The sequence below is a fragment of the Chroicocephalus ridibundus genome, chromosome 23 (genome assembly GCF_963924245.1).
Source record: "Chroicocephalus ridibundus chromosome 23, bChrRid1.1, whole genome shotgun sequence".
Lineage (NCBI taxonomy): Eukaryota > Metazoa > Chordata > Aves > Charadriiformes > Laridae > Chroicocephalus > Chroicocephalus ridibundus.
In genome coordinates, this window is record NC_086306.1 from 4,164,825 (window position 1) to 4,187,298 (window position 22,474).

Genomic DNA, 22,474 nt, shown 5'->3' on the forward strand with positions numbered 1-22,474 from the left:
TGCAAATCTCAGCAGCCCGTTCCTCGCCGAGAGGAGCGAGTTTCAAAACTCTTCAGCGGCTCCTAGAGGAGCGCAAGCCCGTGATAGAGATGTCAGCTCCTGCCAGGCTGCAAAACCCCTCCCCACAAGGATTTTATTCCTCCAGCGAGATGACGAAGGGCTTTCTCTGACTCAGCTGGGAGGTGCTGGGCCTGCCAAGTGTCCAGGCAACGCTAGAAGGCACCATTCCTCCAGAGATCGGAGCCAGACACCCTCCCGCCGCTCAGCGCCCAACTACACAGCTAAGGAAAGCCACAAGCGTGAGCCCAAGAGGCCAAAAATCAGAATATTTTATTTCCCTTGAGCTCCAGTGATACAACTGTAGCAGCATTTCACAAATGAACTCCTGCATTGTTAAACATACATTTCAGGAAATACATTAAATTCCGAGGCAGGCAACAATAAAAATTAAGAACTGCAGACAAAGTTACTCATCCTCCCCCTTAAATAATATGTGCATTCGTTGCAGACAAAGCAGCAGTACATGTTTCACATACCAGGTTAAAATAAAACTTCAGACTCGCAGCAGAACTTCCCAATGCAAACCCTGAAGAAGAGGAGACGAGGAGCGACAGCTTCGGTGAAGGGGCTCTCGCCTGGGGATCCAGCATTGCGCACAGCAGGAAACATTTTAAACACATCAGAGACCTCTGCAATTATTAGACCAGCTGGGCACGTCCCCAGCTGCGGAATGGGACACCTGATTTTATCAGATACCCCAGGGTAACCCATGAGGAGCTCCACAGACACACAAGTGCTCCTCACCCACTCTCAGCTCGAGGCAAAGTCCCCAAGAAAACCTGGTTGATAATTATTTACGTGCTCAAAACTCAGGACACACTCACATTTTTCTGGCTAGCAACCGAAATGGGATGTTGCCTCCCCCTCCAAGTACAATGCTCAGCTGGCCGAAACCATGACCGCCCTTCCCGATCACTCCATGGCCACGGGCTCTGTCCCCTGGGCACGTCCACCCTTGGTGTCCCAGCTACTCACGGGTTACTCCAAATGGGAAGGTGAAGTTCTCCCAGAAGAGCCAAGGGAAAGTCAGAAATACTAAAGCTAAGCAGCCAGAGGAAGAGGATGATGCACTGGGGACCCCTTGCCGAGCATAGCTCCTAGCTACCGAAGTCGCACTGAAAGCTGTCGCCTTCCACGCTACGCTACAGTTTGCCTCTTTGAATATTAAAGCGACCCCAAATTTTCCTCTAAGTGTTTACGCCCGTCTCCCATGGAAATATTTTGTGCAGTTCTGGTTCCTGTTAGTGACTCTCCAGTTTCTAAAGTCAATAGAAAACAGACATTCAAGGCTAACAGACAGCTCAAAGACCCCCCGCCCTGACGAACTCCACGTACAGAGCGCACTGAGGGCCTTCTCCACCGAGATCAGCAGCCTCAAGCTTACAATTTTCACACTTTTAAGACACAAGGGTGCATTTGACACAGTGATTCATTCAGTTTAAGTGACACAAAAAAAAAAAAGGCATCAAGAAGCTCATTTCACCATTACCAGTGGTACAAGGTTCATTGACACAAGGCACATGCAACACCACCCAGAGAGGTGCTCCTTGATTTACCTTCTCCAAACAACAGGGCAAAAGGATTAGCTCTGCTTAGTGTCATCCTACACAACGGGTCTGGCCGAGGGGACACCTCCAGTGACACGTGCCAGCCCAAGAGCTGCTCCCACTGTAGACCCCCCCAGTACCTACAGCAAGCTGGAGCCACGTCTCCAGAAGCTGCCCCATGCCCAACAGTAAGGAGATGGCACCAGCTCCAGACAGGGCAAGCTCCAGGGAGGATGGAGATTTGCCAAATGGTGTCCTGTAACTTATATTTGCACATCCAGGCTCCTAAAATCCCTCACTGGCTCCTGACCACCCAAGTAACTGGCTGAAGGAGATGTTTTGGTTTGGAAGAGGCATTCTCAGGAGGAGCAGGGCACGGAACAAGGATGCCACCCTTCCCGAGCAGGCACAGCTTTGCTGGTCACCGCAAAGCACAGCATCCTGCAGCAGCAAAACCAAACCCACAGCACGAGGAACTTCTCTAGGTTGGTTTCCCCCCCGCCCCCCGCCAAAACCAGAGATGAGCAGCAGCTTATTGTCAAACACGGGCTGGGAGGTGGCTTTGGTTCTGCAGGTAAGACTTCTCCCAAGGTTTTCGCTGCTGGTTTGGATGCGACCCTTGCAACTCAGTAGCCGAACTGTAAAGAGAAGCTCCAGGTCCCCCCCGCCGGGGGAGCAGAGCAGCTCCGTGCACCCCGCTTCCATCCCACCAGCTCTCGAGCGCTGCACGGTGGCTCCTGTAAGCGGGACGAGGGCCTCAGTGAGACAGAAGTATGAATAAATTAAGGGAGGATGAAGACTGTTCAGCCATCACACAGCATAAAAATGTACCTTTTTTTAACAAAAAAAAAAAGTGTTTGCAAAAAAAAATACTATTCTTTAAAATCTACTTTTTTTTTTTTTAAAGAATCTCCTTGTAAAAAATTGAATTGATAGTTTCCCCCCCCGCCTCTCCCCCACAAAGTGACCAGGTATTTTAGGGTGCCCCTGCTGTTGCCCAAAGTGTCCTCATTCCTTCTCCCCCCCTCCATCCCAGCAAGTCTCAAGGGGCTACCAAGTACCTCGACACCCACAGGAGGATCCAGGCCACCATTTGGGGGCTAAATGCTGTATAATTAAAGCCAATCTGGCTATAAAAATAAATGCTTTTCTGTCTTCCTTGCACAGGATGGAAGAATTTAGCCCTTTTTAAACAGCTCAGCATCTAGCTGCAATAGTATTTAAAAAATAACCCAAATGTCTACATAGAAAAATAAAGGATAAACATTATCCATCTATTTATATAAAATAGTAAGTTCTGCGACAGGATATTTTGCTTCTTCGCTGTAAAAAAAACCCAGCCTAGGCTGTATAACCTAAGCCTTCCGGTCAGGAGTAAACTACATCTTCAAACTGATTGAGACACAAATATCAGTTAGCATTTTCATTTCTCCAAAAATAAAGTTATTAAATATATATATTATTAGAAGTCTTTATAAACTATTTCACTGTTTAAGCACGGAGGGGGAACACGGGACTGAGGACCACTTTAATCCCTCCCTTCCCTGGGGAGGGAGAAGCGGACATCAGCCGTGGATCCAGCAGGGACCTGGCACGGTCCTCAGAGACCCGGAGCTGGCTGGCTTGCAGGCACACACGGAGACGCACGGAGGGGACGCGGAGACTCACATTCCCCCTCGGTAAGCCCTTCACAAGGATGTTCTTTTCTCCAGCTTGTGCTTTGTGAGAAAGTACTTGAAGAATTCATACACCGACCAGGCGATGGCTGTTGAAGGCATCTGGTAAATGACGCGTGCCTGCACCCCTCTGAAATACCCCGAGATGCCCCCCAGCTGGTAGACAGTCTTGAAGGCGTTCAGCATGCCCGAGAGATGCCCGCTGATGTTCATGGAGCTCAAGGCCGTGTTCTCCTGGGTGTTGAGCAAGGTCTTGCAGACGTCCAGAGGAGTGGTGGCGGCAGCGGCCACAGCCCCCGCGATGGCACCCGAGACGATGTGGGACCGAGGGTTGTACTCCCGGTGCGGGTTGATCTGCTCCTGCATGAATTCGTAGGTGATGAAGTGAATGGCCTGGAAGGGGACGTTCATGGTGAGCTGGGTGGTGTAGCTGCGGTAGAAGGCACCGAACCCCTCTGTCTTCTGCACTGTCCTTATGCAGGCCAGGACGGACTTGTAGGGGGAGTTGAACATCTGCATCCGTTGCTTCACCACTGGTCCAGGTGAGAGCCACGTGGCAGGCAGCACCAGGCAGGACGGAGGCAGGGAGATAAAGGCTAATTAGCCAAGGCACATGTTGCTTGGTCATGACAACACCCACGCTTCAAGTCCCAACCATCCAGACCCAACCTCCTCCTCCAAGTCCAAACCGCCCGGACACAAACCAGGTATTTCTGTAGCGATGAGCTCCATAGCTACAGGCGTTCACCAGCTTTGCTTCCCCCAGCCTGCCCAGTGCTCCCCCGAAAACTCAACGCACAAGTGAGGGAAGCAGGTCAGAGCTCAGCCCTGGTGTCCAACAGCTCTCCGTTTTCACCGGTTAATGTATTCCTCTCCTCAAGCTTAATTAAGGAACCTTTACTTCTAGCTAGAAAGGCATTAAGACAGACTGATAAGGACCCTCGGATGCGTCTGCGAGGATGCAGAGCTGTCGCGCAGAAACACTGACATACAAAGAGGACAACGGCAAAAAGTTGAATAAATACCTGCACCTCATCTACAGTCCCAAACCCAGAAATGGAACAACTCCCACTGACTCAAGCAAAAGGCCAATTAATTTAATCGGGATATGATTAAAAGGATTTGAAACACTAAAGAGACGTTTTTGTGTTGGGGTTTTTTTTTTTCCTTCAGAAAAACCGGACTTGAGGCCAACTCAGAAGTACAATACATTAACGCGGAACCGCTGGCAGCCCAGCTAATTGTCTTCACTTTAGCTGCATTTTACTCTTAGTCCTCTTAATGCCAGCCTCTGCCTACTCGGGAAAACTACTGAACGGTCCCACGGCTGCTGCACTTTAACGTGACTGAGCTCAGTTTTGTTTGGGTGGTCCAAAGCTTCAGGAAAAAACCCACCATTTCAGGAAAGATGCACTAGCGGAGCAGTAACAGCATCGCGTTAGGAAAGGTGACCCCAGTTCTCCTGGGAAGTCACAATACACCACACCGACGCTGTGCGAGCCCTCGGCAAGCAAGGGAAAACAGCCAGGCAGAATTTACCCCTTTACAGTGGCCTGTCTGAGCTCATTAAAAGCTGGGCAGAGTTGCTAAAGCAAAGGGCTCAAGCCGCCGAGATGGCGCGGGGTGTCCTCAGTGCCTTCCCGGGGCATTACCTTCAGCCGGGTTCATCACCGCGTCGTGGAGTAGCGTGGCCACGCTCCCAGCTACACCTGCAAGACACAAGAGCATCCTTCAATTAAAAAAAAATAAATAAAGGAAATATTCAGTGGCCGGGGACTTGCTCTGGCACTGCCACCCATGGAAGCAGCAGCCGATGGCTCAGGAAGCCCACACAGCACCGAGTGCCGGGTACCGCCGGTGGGAAGCTGCAGCCCGAGGAAGCACCCAGCAACACGGCTCATCCCGGCGGAGAAAAACCCAGCCCGAGCAGCTTGCATTTTTTCAGGTTTTTAACCAGGATCCGCTCACAGCCTTCGCCATTCCCCACAACTCACAAGGTTTTGTCTATGCAAGACGCCGCCGGCTTCACTCGGCCCGCGCTGGTCAGAGATGAGCAATGTTTAGAACTGGCTCAGTGCATCCATAATTAGGCATTTTCACCCATTTACTCAGCCTAGTTTTAAACACTAATTGCACAGATTCTGCAAACATCCAGCCAGCCATTAATGATTCTGCAGTTGGCTCTAGGATGGGCCTCTTGCGCCACACCTTCCCCTTTGATGTAGGTTTCCATCTCAAATTCTCTCTTGCCCAAATGACTTTCGGTCATTTCTCATTAACACAGCACTCCAGTTTGCCCGCCGCTACTGCAAGCCTGTAGCTACTTGACAGGCAAACACGGGAAGCGTATTACTAGCAAAAAGCAGCAAGCCAGGAAGATATTATATACCCTTAACTGAGTTGGGTTGAGACAAGTCAAGTGACCGCCATGGCAGGTTCCTACCATCACATCAAGGACCAGGCAGAAGTGTCTTCCGCACAAAGCCTTGGCTGCTCAATTAGAGGGTTTCATAGAATGGTTTGGGTTGGAAGGGACCTTAAAGATCACCTCGTTCCACCCCCTGCCCCGGGGCAGGGACACCTCCCACCAGACCAGGTTGCTCAAAGCCTCATCCAGCCTGGCCTTGAACATCTCCAGGGATGGGGCAGCCACAACCTCCCTGGGCAACCTGTTCCACCACCTCACCACCCTCACAGTAAAGGGTGCTGCTCTTCCAGCGGTATTGCTGGACCTAAAAGCCTTTCTGGCAGAAGCAACGCCTTTAGCAAGGCGTGCGAGCAGGTAGAGGAAGCAGCACGCTTCACCATGCTGGAGCTCCAGGAGAGACATGGGGAACAACCTGTACTGCAAACCTTAAGAGGTTTAGAAGATGCCTTCAACAAAGCCAGAAACAGCCTGCAACTGCAGCAGAACACCTCTTGTCCAATGTATTGGTTACTTCTGCTAGAATAAATTGAGATTAAAGAGTAGTGCAGAAACCTAGAGTGACTAGGGCTTTGGAGGGCGCCCAAGGGTGCCATCGTGGGGGTCAAGCCAGGAAGGGCTTCTCTTTCTCTGCCGTGACAGCCAGCTCTACCCTCTGGAAGAGAGACCCACCAAGCAGCCAGCAGTCCTACGACAGGACCGTGTTTCAGAGGAGCATGGTGACCAGCGTGAAGCCCTCATGGAGGGCAGGTGCCACACTTGCCTACCTGACATCCCCCTGCCTCCCCAGCTCTCCCAAAGCGGGTGCCGAGACCTGCCAGCCCGGGGTTGTGTTTGCACCCTGCGTCCTCCCGTACCGGTATTTACAGTATCTACAGCAGACCTTCCAGGAGCAGAGCACAGCGAAGGACGCCAGGCTAAGCAAGCAAGAGACAGGCTGTTAATTGCAAGCGGGATTATTTTTCCGCGCCCCCCCCCCCCAAAAAAAAAAAAAAACCAAACCAAAAATACCATTGGCCAAGTGGCTGTTTCCTCCATGCTGGAGAGTATCACTTAGAGACTTTTTCATTTTTTCATAGCAGGCGAAGTACATTGCGTGGGCAGGGCCAGCCCCCAGCATGGTGACATTAATCCCCCGTAAAGGCCTCCAGAAACCCTCCGTAAGGACAATCTTCTTCAGAGCTTCGTACACGCTCCTGTACTGGGCTTTGGGGTCCGGCTGCAAGCTCTGCATCCTTGTCTGCAACAAAGCACACGAAGGGAGAGGTCTCAGTTACTCGGTCTTTAACCGCAACAGGCACAAGCCGTAGACTTAAAGAGCTACGAGGCTTCCAAGATCGTTAGAGGGGGTCAATAATTTATTCCTCGGTTGCAGCCCCGCCGGGGCCACGGCACTATTTCTCAAGATTAAGCGACGAGATTAACTCCGCGCTGCCATTGCGACACCCAAACGTGAGGAGGCTGCTCAGGCAAGCGCTCGGCAGAGGGAAGCGTAACCTCTGCTCTTGTTTGTGCATGGAAAGTACAGGGAATTAAGCGAAGGCAGTCGTTCAAACGACTCCGTGAAGAAATACAGTTAGGTCTTTAATTGCCTCTCGCTTACACCACCGCCGGCTCCCTGCCCCGGCTTGTTTCTCCGGCAGTTGCTCAGCGGCTTGTGACACTTGGTGCGCAGTGAGTCCACCCGACTGGCGAACAGCTTTCCTAGAAGGGCAAGCGGAGAAAACGGGGGACCCGCAGTAACCCCCCACCACGGAGGTCAAGAGAGGGAAAGGCCACCCGAGGAAGACCAAGCGGGTGACTGTCCCCGGCAGCCTGGGGAGCACAGAGCCGCCCTTCACCCCATCATCTTCCCCCCCCAGCTCCTGGTGCCCCACAGCCACCAGCATCCCCAGCGTGGTGGTTTCATCTGCATCTTTGTTCAATAAACCTCGACGGGCTTTTCTTCCATAGGTTTTTTTTTTTTTTTTCCCTTTTGAAGGCATCTCAGCTTCTGGCAGCCAAAGCACCCTATTAAACTCGCTGCCATCGCTTAATTACGCACTCTGGGAAAAATTACTACTTTTAGCTTGTTTCAGACTGATGCCCTCACACAGCAACACGCAAAGGCCTTGCAATGACGATGCCAACCTGCGACGGGTGTTCGCAGGGCACAGACGCCAGCCACCTCCCCCCCAGCAGCAGGGGAGACACTGGCAGGGCTTAAACCTCTCCAATCCTCCCCAAAAGACCGAGCAAATCCAGAGGATGAAGATGCGAAGGGCTCTGCTGCTCCTGCCGAGCAGCCCACGGGTCCTGCCGGTCCGCGCACCGGCTGGTACAGCCCGTCGCACCGAAACCGGTCCGGAGGGATACAGCCTTTGGTGCAGCCTCGAAACGCAAATGCAGCAGGCTCCTGGGAAAGGGCACAGCCACGGGAGACGAGCGTTCAGCAACCCGCAACATCACATTAACGGCCTTTCGAGAAGCTCGACAACTGCAACTCAGAGGTCCTTTGGGTCTGACAGGGAGGACGCCTTCTGCCCCCTCAGCTGGGACACCCCATCTTCGGAATAAAGTCGTCGTCCCTCCCCGAGCGATTTGGCAGCCTGCAGACACCGGTGAGCAACGCGGAGGGCTCCATCCTCAGCAGAGATCCATCAGCCCTTGACAAAGCCAGGGTTGCCCACGCCACCTCCACGCTTCCTTGCGGGAACACGGCCCTTCACACTTATCAGTTCACTTCAGTAATTAGCCCGGGGTCGGGGGGGAATACCACAGCTAAGGTGTCAGGCAAGATTAAGCCAATAAAACTGTTTCAGGTTTGGACCTTCGACTCCCCAAACCAGTCCAGTTCCTGGAAACTGAAGGGCACTTTCAAAGACACTTTCTGAGACCAAGCAAGAGGATCAGGGCTGAATTGAGGACTTTAACCCGGTATAATAAAACCAAGCTATAAAAGCAGGAAAGCGATGCGTGATGCTAAACCAAACAAATTATTGCGTTTCTAGTAAATATTCTAAAAAAAAATAATAATTGCATGGGAATTCCAGTTGGGAAGTGACTTATTTCAGCGGCTAGCTGTGTTTCAGACACGAGCATCGGCCGGAGATCGCGGCAAGGCATCACCCTGCAACAGGGGATTTGGCGGCCTCGAGCAAAGCTTCCTGTTTCAGAGCACTAAATGCGCCGTAACCCATGAGCAGCGCTGGGAATAAACCCAGAGGCTCAGAAAAATCCTCCTTTAAAGGTGGCGACGACACTGAATTATCTCGGAATTTTAAAAGCCTGTTTTCAATCCGGCGCTCAGCCCTCGCCGAGGCTCTCCCAGCCCCTCCAGGGGTTTCCCATCCCAGGGATGCTCGTCGGGAGGGGCTGGAGCTCCCGATGCCCGGGACAAACTCCCGGCAGCCGCTCCACCGTCAGCGTGACTCAGCACGACCCACCGCTGCCGAGCTGGGCGCATCCAGCTGGGGTTTGGGGTTTTTGTTGCTCTTTTTTTTTTTTTTATCCCGCTCTGCCAGTTTTAACTTGAAGGCATTGCTTCAGACTCCAGCACCGACCCCAGATCTCGACCTCACCCCGTTCTACTGCTGGGATGCCTTGGAAGCAGCCGGTATAATTTAAGCACGCAGCGGTGCCATCTCATCAGAAAGGTAATTAGGGATAAGTGCTCCCGTCCAGCAATAAACTCCCAGCCTGGCACGTGCAGGACCAAAGCGCGTGACGCTATGTTGTTGGGAATGCTGAGTATCCCCCCCTCCCTCTACTGACAATCAGCTGCTTTCACATGAAAACAGGTTAAACAGCAATTTTCATTTTTCTACTTATCATCTCGAGGGGTTCAAAAGCTCACGCCGTACCCCGGAGAGGGCGGTAAGTGGGTGTTGTACCCACCTAACCCACGCACGCTGCCCTCTGCGGCAGCGCCAGCCCAGCCAGGTCCACAGCCCGGCACCTTTCGTTACAGCTGCGGACACAAACAGGACAAACAGCCCAAGGAATAACCAACCATCCCCAGGATCTCCCGTGGGGCCGCCGCAACGCAAGAGGCAAGGGAGCTGAGAACAGGTTGGGCTCTGTTTCACCCAGGATAACTTTATCATGGTGTGAACAAGGATGATTTGCTACGAGCTATGCAGTCCTCACCCCCCCCACGCCCCGGCTCCTGCCACCTATCTGAAGCCAGCAAGCTCCTCCAGGAGCCTCACCCCCCTGTTATCCAGCCAAGAAATACTTCTCCACCTACTTAAATTAATCCTCATTGCATAAGGCAAGAGCGCACTGACAACCGCAAGCGTCCCAGTCGTCCCGGTTTCAGCTGGGGCACAAGCAGCAACACCAGAAGTCACAGCTCCAGGTCCAGCAGCTGTTTGCGGACCAGCGTGGCCTCTGCAGATGCTGGTCCCAACCTTCCCCTTGCCCCTTCCTCCTGCTGCCAGGAGCATGCGGGACTACATCCAGAGTCCTTTTCTACCTAGAATTGTTGTTCCTAACAAAAGTCAGGTCTTGAGTTTTGCATATTCTCGCCAAGGGTCACTGATTTGACGTGCCACTGTACAATATAATTTGCTTTTGTGGCTTTTTTTTTTCCCCTGAACATGACATGATTTCTCCAAGTTCAGCCTGTACGTCCGTGTGACAGACAGCCACCCTGGTCTCCCTGCAGCTAACAAAAGGCACGGAGAACACAATATGCTTTTACCAGGAAATTAGCAGCATTTCTGCAGCGACTGGGTCAGATCCTGTTGGCAGGAAAAGGCTTTGCTATTGCACGACCCATGGCATGCTCAAGCTCTGAACTCCCTATTTTTTAATTTTTTATTTATTTATTTTTTACTGGGCTGTTTTGCAGCTGGAGCAGCTCCCCAGCCAAGCGACACACTCGGTGTGGTACCCACCCGTGCGTGAAAAGGCCCACGGTGGGGAGCAGAGGGTCGGTCAAACTGGTCGGCTGTGACTTTCCAGCACCCCAACACCATCAGCTGGAACAGGAGTAACTGCTCCCCTGGGCCTGCGTGGAGATGGGTGGGTGCAGAACGTCCCACTGCCAAACCCAAGCCATGGCAAGCGTCCCTAACCCCAAAGCCTAAAGAAACCACAGCGCACCAGCTCACAGGAGCTCGGCTGCCCTGCCACCCCCGGACTTGTGTGCTTTCAAGACCTTAGTTACAAGCAGGGAAGCTCCAAGGCCTCCTTGCACAGCGCAGGTCACCCATGGTTGACTGTCCCAGCTGGAGCCAAGGAAACACTCGCTCCATCCCTCCCAGCTAGCCCCACCGGACTTGTCCTCCTTTCCCTTCCACCCCCTTCTCTCACATTGCAGATGTGGGCGAGATGTTTCTCCTACCCTTCACCCCAAGAGTTCCCATTACAGTACGGGACCTCCCGTACCCGTTAGGAACCATGCGCAGCCCCAAAGTCAACTTAGAGATGTCTTGTTGCACCGGCTTGGTTAGGAGTGGTGTGGGTTTTCATGGAGAAGGACGGCAACACGGTTAGGGCTGGAGCAAGGACTTTCTGTCATTAGCATAGCTGCCCTCCGCTGCAAGGAAGGGGGGTTCAAGCCCAGCACATCTCCAGTTTCTCATGGGGCTGTCTCACATCAGCAATTAGTCCCCAGGTGAGGACAAGAGCTGCTCTTCACATCCTCCAGGCAGCTACTCATGAAACCAGCTCCCACAGCCCCACAGAAAGGCCACCAAATGGCTTCAGGAGGCGGCTCCAGGGGTGGTGGTGGGGGGATCCTCCAGAAAGTCCCTCCTGCTGCCATCACTAGAAGTCCTTGACATGCAGATCTCTAAGCTGAATTTACAGGGTGGTCAGGCTTGCCAGGACAGCTGTATTTTCAGCAGCTACAAACCAAAACACACCTGAGCACTACGAGAAACACCATCAGCACACGTCTAAAAACCCACAGCTCCAGCCAGCATCTACCACAACAGCAGCAAAAGACAGAAGGCAGCGTGTGGTGAAGGCTGAAGCTGCAAGTGGGGGGGGGGCATTGCCATTAAAAGGAAAAGACACCAAGCAAGTCTCAATAATCACAAGCCTCCAGCTGCCGCTCGAGTTGGTAAAACACAACCTGTAATGCCCACTGCCCCACAACCAACAGCAACGCTGCTGCAAAACGCATACGCAACCAGCAACGCTCTCAGCTCGAGCCGGGGAATGGCAGCCCGGTGCCGCAGGAGGCCGCACGTGGGTACGGGCATCACGGATTTGCATCCTCCCTCATCCCACCCCAGCGGGAGCCGCATCGCCAGCACCTCTGGGCGCTCTCTGTGTGTCACGCAGGCGTATCTCTGCATTTCAGAGGTCCACAGGGCACCCTTTTCAGTGCTTGCCGTGCCTCACCTCAAGAGGACACCACCACCGCAGCCCGCCCTACCCCGACCCCGGCAAACTCAGGAACCGGGCAAGTCTCTGAAGCAAGTGATTCCCCAAATTAAAGCATTTTCAGTTTCTCTTTGAGAGGAAATGACTTGCTGGAACCAAAACATTTCCTCTAGAGCACCATCGAGCCAGGTGCCCCAAACGCCTCTTTCTGCAGCATCCACAACCCCCTGCCTCCTCCCCGGGCTCAGCCGTGACTGAGCCCAGTAAATATTATCCAGAAAGTCAGATTAAGGAAGGAGCTTTGCTGCTTTTCTGTAGGAGGAGAGCGGCACGTTTCCCACGGCAAAGTGAAAGACAGAAAGCTTAATTATTGTTTGGTTACTCCCACTACAAGGAAAAGCCCTTTTTGGGGTCAGTTCTCACCTTTTTCAGTAGCTGACAGAGAGAACGGGCACAAGCCAGCCGCGGGTGCAGCACCCAAAGCCCGCAGCTCGGGATTTCGCTCTGCCCCTCACTTGTGGGGGGACCTTGGCCGTGCTCCACCAGAGCTTCCCCGCAGCCAGACGACAGCCCGAGTATTTTATCTGCTTCCGAGCACTTCAAGGCAGTTTGCTGAGCGGGATCATTTCCAGCGTTAAGGCATTGCCCCGGCACTCTCCTGACCCTGAAGCAATTGGGGAATTTCACTGCCTGGTGAAATCAGCGCTTTCACCTTCCTACAAAGCACCTCCCGCTCCGGGAAACCCGGGCACGACTTTCATTTTCTCCCTCTCCCTTTTCCCCCCCTGCAGAGGAAATGCCCTCTTAAATCAACGCCATAAAGTCCGGAGTGACGACACGCTGCCCCGACCGTGACTTGGCAGAAAACGCCAGGCTTGTTTGCGAAAGGAGCCGGTGCGGAGGCACCCGGGGTGGGCACGGACCCTCCGCCTTGGGGGGACCCGCTACACCGAGCGGCCCAAACCTACGAGCCGGGTCCAGCAGGCACAAACCCAGAGGGAAAACACAGAAAGAAAAAAAAAAAGCAGAGAATACATCCTTTGAGCGCTTATCGCAGCCCACTGGCAAGACCTCCAGTGCCTCAAAGCGAAGGCATTTCCTCTCCTCTACTCTTTCAGGCAGCCCCTGCATTGAAAAGAGGAGAAATTAGAGCATCTGCTCGCAGCCTTTCCCCACCGGACCACGGAGGATCCGTCAGCACCCGTATCGAGGGCGTTTGGGTCTTCCCCACCTTATTTTCTCTTTTCTAAGCCGCCAGAGCAGCGTGCTGGCCGGGCAGAGGGAGGAAATACCCTTCGTGATTCCTACCCTACGCTTCCTACTGGCGGTGACACCACGAAGTCATCCCTCGCGTGGACTCGACAGCACAGACAATGCGCTCGTTAGTCCCCAGCAGCTCATCTGCATCCAAACCCAACCACCACCGCCGTAACTGCGGCCGTGCAACCCCCTTTATAAGCCCCAACCCCAGTAAAGCCACCGCTGCCGCCACCTGGGGTGACACATAAGGTCAGGTTCACGCCGCTGGCAGCCGACCTGGTGGCTGGGACAGACCACCCCGTTTTCCCCTCCTGGGCTGGGATTCCAGTGGGGATCCAGCACAGAGGGCACCGGTGGCATCTCCTGCACCGGGGGGGGGGACAAGGCCTTTGCCAGCAGCAGGGTCCGGCGCACACCTCTGCACCGGGGGTTGTGCAAAGCTCGTGGGGACCCAGGATGGCACCTGAGGGGCTGCGGGGACGGGTCCAGGGTGGGTGCACAGCTCCGGCTTCCCTGGGAGACGTCAGGAGTGACGCCTTGGGGAGCGTCCACACTGCAGCACCCTGCGCCCCACTCACCCCCAGCGCCTCTTGCACACACACACCCCCCCGGAGCCCAGTACAGCTCTGCTCCCCCCCCCAGCACCCTCCCTGCTCCCCAGGGCCCTGTGCACCCCGACACCCCTTGCACGCTTTCCCCACTTACACCCCGACACCCCTTGCACCCCGACACCCCTTGCACGCTTTCCCCGCTTACACCCCAACACCCCGACACCCCTTGCACGCTTTCCCCACTTACACCCCGACACCCCTTGCACGCTTTCCCCGCTTACACCCCGACAACACTTGCACGCTTTCCCCGCTTACACCCTGACAACACTTGCACGCTTTCCCCGCTTACACCCTGACAACACTTGCACGCTTTCCCCGCTTACACCGCAACACCCCTTGCACGCTTTCCCCGCTTACACCGCAACACCCCTTGCACGCTTTCCCTGCTTCCACCCCGACACCCCTTGCACGCTTTCCCCGCTTACACCCTGACACCCCTTGCACCCCAACACCCCTTGCATGCTTTCCCCACTTACACCCCGACACCCCTTGCACCCCAACACCCCTTGCACGCTTTCCTCGCTTACACCCCGACACCCCTTGCACCCCAACACCCCTTGCATGCTTTCCCCACTTACACCCCGACACCCCTTGCACCCCAACACCCCTTGCACGCTTTCCTCGCTTACACCCCGACATCCCTTGCACCCCAACACCCCTTGCACGCTTTCCCCACTTACACCCCAACACCCCTTGCACCCCGACACCCCTTGCACGTTTTCCCCACTTACATCCCGACACCCCTTTCACCCCAACACCTCTTGCACGCTTTCCCCACTTACACCCCAACACCCCTTGCACCCCGACACCCCTTGCATGCTTTCCCCGCTTACACCCCGACAACGCTTGCACGCTTTCCCCGCTTACACCCCGACACCCCTTGCACACTTGCCCCCCTCCTTGCACCACTGCACCCCCCAGCGTGCTCTCCCACTTGCACCAGCACCCCGTACACATCCAGTACCCCGTTGCATGCAGCCCCGTGCACACACTCCCGTACAGCCCCGGTACCCCGTTGCACACACACCCGCGGATCCCCGGTGCCCCGTACCGCCCCGGTACGCCGTTGCACGTCCCCCCGGTGCCCCGTACAGCCCCGGTGCCCTGTTGCACGCCCCCCCAGTACCCCGTACCACCCCGGTACGCGCCTCCCCCGACTCCGGCAGCCACCGGAACGGATCCCGGCCGTCCCGGGGGGGAAAGGGACCACTCCCACCCTCCACCACGCACCTTGACCGAGTCCACCGGGTACATGACGGTGTGCTCCATGATGCCCGCCACCGCCCCGGCCATCATGTGGGTGCCGAGCGAGGCGCCGCTGGGCAGGCTCTCGTACTCCTCGCCCTCCATAGGCGGCGCGGGGGCGGCGGCGGGAGGGTGGTGGGGGGGGCCGGGCCCGGGGGGCGCCGCCGCGCTGCCCCCCACTCCGCAGCTCAGCTCCATCCGCCCGGCGGCGGCGGGACACACCGGGAAAGGTGGAGGGACACCGGCTCGGGGGGGGTGACACGGGGGGTGCGCACGGGGCTCGCGCGCCGCCCCGGCCCCGCTTTAAAGCCGCGCCCGCGCCCCGCCCCGCCCCGCCCCGCGCCCGCCAATAGCGCGCGGCCGCCGCCGCCCGCCGGCCCGCCCCCTCGGCGTGACGTCACAAACTACCGGGCCAACGGGAAAGGCGGGGATTGGCAGGGAGGCGGGCGAATGGCGAGGAGAGGCGCAGGGGGCGGAGGGGCGTGATTGGCTGCGCCGGCTGGAGCGGGCCCGGCGGGCAGGGGCGCGCGGGGCGGGAGGGGAGGGGGGGGGAGCAGCGCGGGAGAGCCCGGCCCCGCCCGCAGGCGTGGGCTCCTCGTGCGAGCGCGCGCCCCGCCGTGCAAGCGCGTGTGTCACACCCCCCCCCCCTCCGGTGGTGCCTCTTGCACCAGCGGCACCCCCGCGGGGGGGGGGGGGGGGGGGAAGGCGGGGGGTATCGGGGTGCAAGCAGTGAAAGTGCGCGGGGGGGAAAGTGTGCGGCGGGTGTCAAGGTGCGATCAGTGAAAGTGCAAGGGGGGAAAGTGTGCGAGGGGCACGGGGGTGCGGCGGGGAAAGTGTGTGAGGGGTGTCAAGGTGCGAGCAGTGAAAGTGTGCGGGGGGGGAAGGAGTGGAAGGGGCACGGGGGTGCAAGCAGTGAAAGTGTGCGGGGGGGGAAATGTGCGAGGGGTGTCAGGGTGCAAGGGGGGAAAGTGTGCGGGGGGGAAAGTGTGCAAGGGGCATTGGGTGCGAGCAGTGAAAGTGTGCGAGGGGTGTCAAGGTGCGAGCAGTGAAAGTGTGCGGGGGGGGAAATGTGCGAGGGGTGTCAGGGTGCAAGGGGGGAAAGTGTGCGGGGGGGAAAGTGTGCGAGGGGCATTGGGTGCAAGCAGTGAAAGTGTGCGGGGGGGAAAGTGTGCGAGGGGTGTCAGGGTGCAAGGGGGGAAAGTGTGCGGGGGGGAAAGTGCAAGGGGCGTTAGGGTGCAGCGGGGTGAGTGTGCAAGGGGTGTCAAGGTGCAAGCAGGGAAAGTGTGCAAGGGGTGTCAAGGTGCAAAGGGGGAAAGTATGCGGGGGGGAAAGTGAGGGGTGTCGGGGTGCAAGCAGTGAATGTGTGTGTGGAGTGTGCAAGGGGTGCAAGCAGTGAAAGTATGTGGGGGGGAAGTGTGCAAGGGGTGTCAGGGTGCAAGCAGGGAAAGCGTGCGAGAGGTGGCGAGGTGGAAGTGGGGAAAGTGTGCAAGGGGTGTCAGGGTGCACACGGGGTGAGTGTGCAAGGGCTGTCGTGCAAGCGGGGAAAGCGTGCGAGGGGTATCATGGCGCAAGCGGGGAGAGCGAGGGGCGTTAGGGTGCAGCGGGAAGAGTGCGGGGGGCGATGGGGTGCAAGCGGGGAAAGTGCAAGGGGTATGGTGCAAGCAGGGAAAGCGTGCGAGGGGCGTTGGGTGCAAGCAGGGAGAGTGCAAGGGGGGAAGCGTGCGAGGGATGTCGTGCAAGCAGGGAAAGCGTGCGAGGGGCGTTGGGTGCAAGCAGGGAGAGTGCAAGGGGGGAAGCGTGCGAGGGATGTCGTGCAAGCAGGGAAAGTGTGCGAGGGGCGTCGAGGTGGAAGTGGGGGGAGAGTGTGCAAGGGGGGGGGGGAGGGAGTGTGCAAGGGACGTTGGGGTGCCAGCAGGGAAAGCGCGAGGGGTGCTGGGTGCAGGCAGGGGCAGTGCAAGGGGTGTTGGTGTGCAAGTGGGGTGAGTGTGCAAGGGCTGTCGTGCAAGCGGGGAAAGCGTGCGAGGGGTGTCGGGGTGCACGGACCCACAGTCACGGGTGGGAGGGGGCTCGGGCCACCCCTGGGCCCGTGGCCCCCCATGGTAGCCAGCCCAGCCCTCCCCAGTGTGTTGGGGTGAGGGACCACTCTGGGTGGCCCTGGGGGTGTCCAGGGTGGGCCCCCCCAGCTGCCCCCTGCCCCACACCTCTGGGGTGCCCTGGGGTGCACCCGAGCAGCAGGAGGGGGCAGAACGGCAGAAATCGGGGTGCTCCATGAGCAAAAGTGGGATTTTTCCTGGAGGACGTTGCTGGGGGGAGAGCAGCGGGAGGTCCACAGCCCCAAACACCCCCGATTGCTCCCCAAAGCGCCCGCGGGGCCGGCTCAGGTCTGAGCTGTGAGTTTTGCCTGCGGCAGGGTTTATTTTTGGTTGTGTTTTGGGGGTTTTCTGGGTGTCAGCTCACGCAGAGCCCGGTGTCCTCTCCTGTCCCCCCCGTCCGGATGAGGAGCTTCGACCATGAAATCAGCCCAAACCAATTCAATTTGGTAGACTTAAAGAGATGGAGGCAAAGTTTTCGTGGCCCGGGGCTCCGGGAAATGGCACTGACTTTCCTTTCATTCCTCCTCGCAGGATTATTTGGAATTCGACCTCGCATTGTGTGGCGTGTCCCGAAATCAAGGTTAACCGTTTGCACGAAGCACCGGGATAACGCCAAGCAATTTGTCGCTGCTTGAGCCTCGGGGAGCAAGAAAAACCATCCTCTGAGAGCCCCAAAAAGCAGAAAAATGAAGTTCTTGGTTTTCCTGTTAACCACGAAATGAATAAATCCTGGTCGGTTCTCATCCTCGCTGCCTGTGCGGGTGCCCGGGGTGGGTAACCCTGGGGCTGGCGCTGGCACGGGTTCCCCAGCGCTCCGCTGGCCCCGTGTTTGTGCTGGGAAGTCTCCGTCCTCCGTGGGAACGCGGCGCTGCTGGGGGAAAAGAAAACAAACAAAACAACTCATAATTACAGCGTCAGGCCCGTCGCTCGCTCCTGATTGATTTGGGGGATCTGGCAGCGTTTTCTGCCCCCCTCCCTCCCCAGGGCAGTGCTTGTACCCCCGCGGGGGTGGGAGAGCCGGAGGTGAGACCTGGCCACCGTCCTGGCATGTCCAAGCCGTCGCATTGTCCCTTGAGACCAGGCGTCATCAACTGGATGGAAACGCGGAACGTGGAAAGCAGAGACCATATAACCAGTCCTTCAACAACACGCAATTTAACACAGCAATTGCTAAATCTCTCCTTCCTTTCCCCCCATCCCCCCCCCACCGGCCCCGATCTTGCCCCATGGCAGAAGCCACTGGATTATCATGGCTTTGCTTCCTCCAAAGGAGACAAAAGCCAAAGATATGATGTTGACGGACGGTTTGACGCTCTGCTCTCCGGCGTCAATGCCGTGTCGGAGCTGGAGAGCCGCCTGCGTGGATGTAATTCCAGCAGCCAGCGCTCCCCGGTGCTCCCCCGTGTCTGCAAGACGTAAATCAAACGCGGGCACAAGAACTTCCTTTTGGTAAGGCGGCTTTATTTGAGGAAACGCCTGAATTGAAACTTGAAGGGGAACACTTTCCAGTATTGCTCCACGTAGTTTACGTAGGTTTTCTACTCCAGAAACAACAGTCCAAAGCAGGGAACCCCCATCCCGTGCTTTTGGCAGGGCAGAGGAGGGTGGGGAAATTGCAGTGTCGCTTACCTTAATGAGCCCTTTCCCCTACCGTCTTAAGTCTCGCGCCCTGATAAGAAATAGTATGAATCAGTCTGAAATATGGTGCTGTTTCCAGGCAGGAACAGGTTATATTTTAACCCCGAGGAGCACTGGCACGAGGGATCCTTTCTGCCCCTGGCAGGGGTCACCCCGGGGCACAGGGAGCAAGAGATGCTGAAGCGGAGATGCCCGGATTGTGGATTTTCCCCACCTTTGTGAAGAAAGGGACAAAATTACTTGTCGTTTATGGAAGGAAAATGGGGCAGGGAGTCTGGTCTGGCTTGTGGTTTTGTTGTGTTACGCATCCCACCGGCAGGAAAAGGAGCAGCCTGTGTCTCTGGGATGGTTTCCTGCCATCCCTGCCTGACGTGGCAAGTGCGAGTCATCCCTCGCGGGTCATCCACAAAGGGAACTCAAGTCTATTTAAAAAACCTGCCTTTGAAAAAAAAAAAAATCAGTCTTGTGCAACCATTCCCTTGCCGCCTCACAGGGCACAAGCGCTGCCAGGTGCATCCCATCCCGGAGCCACCCTGGGGGGTACCTGGTCCCTCAGGGGCTCCGTGAGCCCCCAAACTCCATCGGGGTAGAGAAGCAGCAAAGAGCAAAGCCGTTTGTGCCGTGCTATGAAGATGCTGAGGGGACTGGAACATCTCTCTGATGAGGAAAGGCTGAGGGATTTGGGGCTCTTCAGCCTGGAAAAAAGCCGACTGAGGGGGGATCTTTTCAACGCTGATCAATACTCCAAGGGGGGTGTCAGGAGGACGGGGCCAGGCTCTTCTCAGTGGTGCCCGGGGACGGGACAAGGGGTAACGGGCACAAACGTGACCGTGGGAAGTTCCATCTCAAGACGAGGAGGAACTTCTGTGCTGTGAGGGTGGCAGAGCCCTGGCACAGGCTGCCCAGAGAGGTGGGGGAGTCTCCGTCTCTGGAGACATCCCAACCCCGCCTGGAGGCGTCCCTGTGCCACCTGCTCTGGGTGACCCTGCTCGGGCCGGGGGTGGGACGAGGGGATCTCCAGAGGTCCCTTCCCACCCCGACCACTCTGGGATTCTGATTCTGTCAAAAGCCCGGCCTGGCAGTGAGCTGTGTGGAGAACGCTCATTTATACACCAACAAGTCGATGCAAAATACACCGGCCACAATCTGCAGGCACGTTGCATCACTGCGAGCAGCCAAATGAAACCATGAATCAGACCCACAGATCTGAGCCCTCGCCAGTGCGTAACCTTCTTCAGGGGGCCTCTGCGCCGGAGAACAGCTTTTAATCAGCAGATATAATAACCACTGCGAGAAAAATACTGAGAAATTTACCCCTTGCCACAAAAAAAAGATACTGAAGGGCTGGAGCGTGTCCAGAGAAGGGCAACGGAGCTGGTGAGGGGTCCGGAGCACAAGGAGAAGGGGCTGGAGAACTTCTGAGGAGCGGCTGAGGGAGCTGGGGGTGTTCAGCCTCGAGAAGAGGAGGCTGAGGGGAGACCTTCTCGCTCTCCACAGCTCCCTGAAAGGAGGGGGTAGCCAGGGGGGGTCGGTCTCTTCTCCCAAGGAACAGGCCATGGGACAAGAGGGAATGGCCGCAAGTTGCACCAGGGGAGGTTTAGGATGGATGTTAGGAAAAATTCTTGCACCGAAAGGGTTATTAAGCATTGGAAGAGGCTGCCCAGGGAAGGGGTTGAGGCACCGTCCCTGGGGGGATTTAAAAGCCGGGCAGACGCAGCGCTTAGAGATATGGGTTAGTGATGGGTTTTGTCAGAGTCAGGTTGATGGTTGGACTGGATGATCCGAAAGGTCCCTTCCAACCCAGGCCATTCCATGATTCTCTGATTCTATGAAATGAGGAGAAACCTGCAAAATGAAGTGAAATGCTCCTGGCTTTCCGAAGTTCCTGCCCAAAGAAGGTGCCTGCGGCCCCCGTGGCATCTGCCTGGCGCTGGGCAGCCGATTAGGAGGACCCGGGTTGGGTTATCGCGGGCGCTGGCTGGGCGGGGGGTGCAGGACACCCCGGCTGCACCCACGCCGATAAGGCAGGCGGACACCTTCTGGGAACCACAGAAATTGAACCTTATCTACAAGGCCCAGCGGGATATATGTTTTTTTTTAATTTTATTTTTTTTTTTTCACTTTCCAAATCTCCGAGTTGTCTAACAGCTGAGCAACACATTGTTTTGGGGGGGTTTTTATCCTTTTCACGACCTGCCGCCACTGTCACGGAGCTGGGGGGTGAAGAGGGGGAACGGCAGCAAATTACACAAATAATAACAAATTACACGTTTGCTGCCACATAGCAGCGAATTACAGGACATTTCTTTTTACGGTAAGCGTTCAGCAGCACGCGATTGTATTTTTAATTGTGGAAAGGAAAAGGCACCCGTTTATGGCAGTGTGTAAAGTGCTCACTGTAGAAGAGGGATCGGAGCAAACGTTAAGGGCGTATATTTGCAACCTTATTTACTGTCAACCAGCCTGAGCTTTATGTCCCCACAGCCTTTTTTTTTTTTTTTTTTTTGGCTAGCTTGTGTTTCCAGATGCTTAGGCTGGAGGAAGGATGGTTTCCATGCGGGAATCACCGGTGCTGAGGGAGCAGGACACCCCGGGACCCCGATTCCCCATCCCGCACGGCGTGGATGCAGCCCCTTCCCAGCACACTCGGCCACCGCCAGCCCCGTCCCTCCTTAGAAACCTTCAGTGCCTCAAAATAAACTGTAAAGCGAGTCCGGAACTCTCTCCCCAGAACCGTCCTTAGGTCAAAAGGCAGCATCAGCCCCCAAAAGTTGCCCTGGAAAAGAGTCTCTCTGCCCCCAGCCTGGATTTTCCTGCCCATCCGGCTGCATTTTGTGATGCTCCTGGGAAGAGGCATCCGCTGGGAAATATCAGGCTCTAGGAAACCCGATGCGTTCCAGTTATTTTTTATCTCCATATTAGCAAACGCACATAAAAACCAGCAAACTGTGTTGTTTTGTCTTGGGGGTGGACTGACCCACTTATTTGAACATCAGCGTAAGGCATCCCTTGGTTTTAAGCCCTCGCTGAGCACACGGAGAAGCTGGTGGGTAGATTAGGACTGGAAAATCAAAAGAACATTAATCCCTGCTCCGGTACAAACTCCGAGCATCTCTCTTTTTTCTGGCCTTGATTCAGCAGACCAGCGCTCCAGCTCACCCGGGTATTCCTTTCCTAGCCGGTGTGCGTATAACAGGTTTAGGTGTAACAGATCAACCCCGGTGATGCCATGAAAACGGACGCAAAGAAAATGAGAGGGAATTGAGCCCTAACGAGGCCGCGGGGTTATTCCTACGCCAAAACGACCGAAATCTTGAAAAGTCAGCACTGCGGCTCCACTGAAGCGACGCAGAGATCTCCGGCGCCCATTAACATTTATGCAACCTCAGAGGCAAAGGAGGTGTGGATGCGAGGAATTTGGCCTGTGGGTTTTATTTCAGCGCTCACATAATCTGACCTAATTTACCACTACCTCGCTCAATGGATTAATGGAAGAGGGAGAGGCAATACCCAATGTGTATAATTAAGTCTGACTTTTGTATTACTTCCTGGACCGAATTTTTTTTTTTTTTTTCCCCCGTCAACTCACCTTTCTGGTTTG

The 22,474-nt window shown here is 55.9% G+C and overlaps 1 protein-coding gene across 2 annotated transcripts; it reads right to left on the minus strand.

Annotated features, from left to right (window-relative positions):
- Positions 1 to 311: 311 nt before the first annotated feature.
- On the minus strand, positions 312 to 15,424 carry SLC25A37 (solute carrier family 25 member 37). Of its 2 annotated transcripts, none has more exons than XM_063358597.1 (4): positions 15,128 to 15,424; positions 6,720 to 6,948; positions 4,936 to 4,992; positions 312 to 3,816 (listed from the first exon to the last, which is right to left on the minus strand). In XM_063358597.1, exons 1-4 carry the CDS (start codon positions 15,338 to 15,340, stop codon positions 3,296 to 3,298), a joined length of 1,020 nt encoding a protein of 339 aa, XP_063214667.1. In that variant the 5' UTR covers positions 15,341 to 15,424; the 3' UTR covers positions 312 to 3,295. The 2 variants fall into 2 exon arrangements, with proteins under 2 accessions (XP_063214667.1, XP_063214668.1); XM_063358598.1 differs by lacking the exon at positions 15,128 to 15,424 and adding an exon at positions 12,450 to 12,854.
- Positions 15,425 to 22,474: the final 7,050 nt, after the last annotated feature.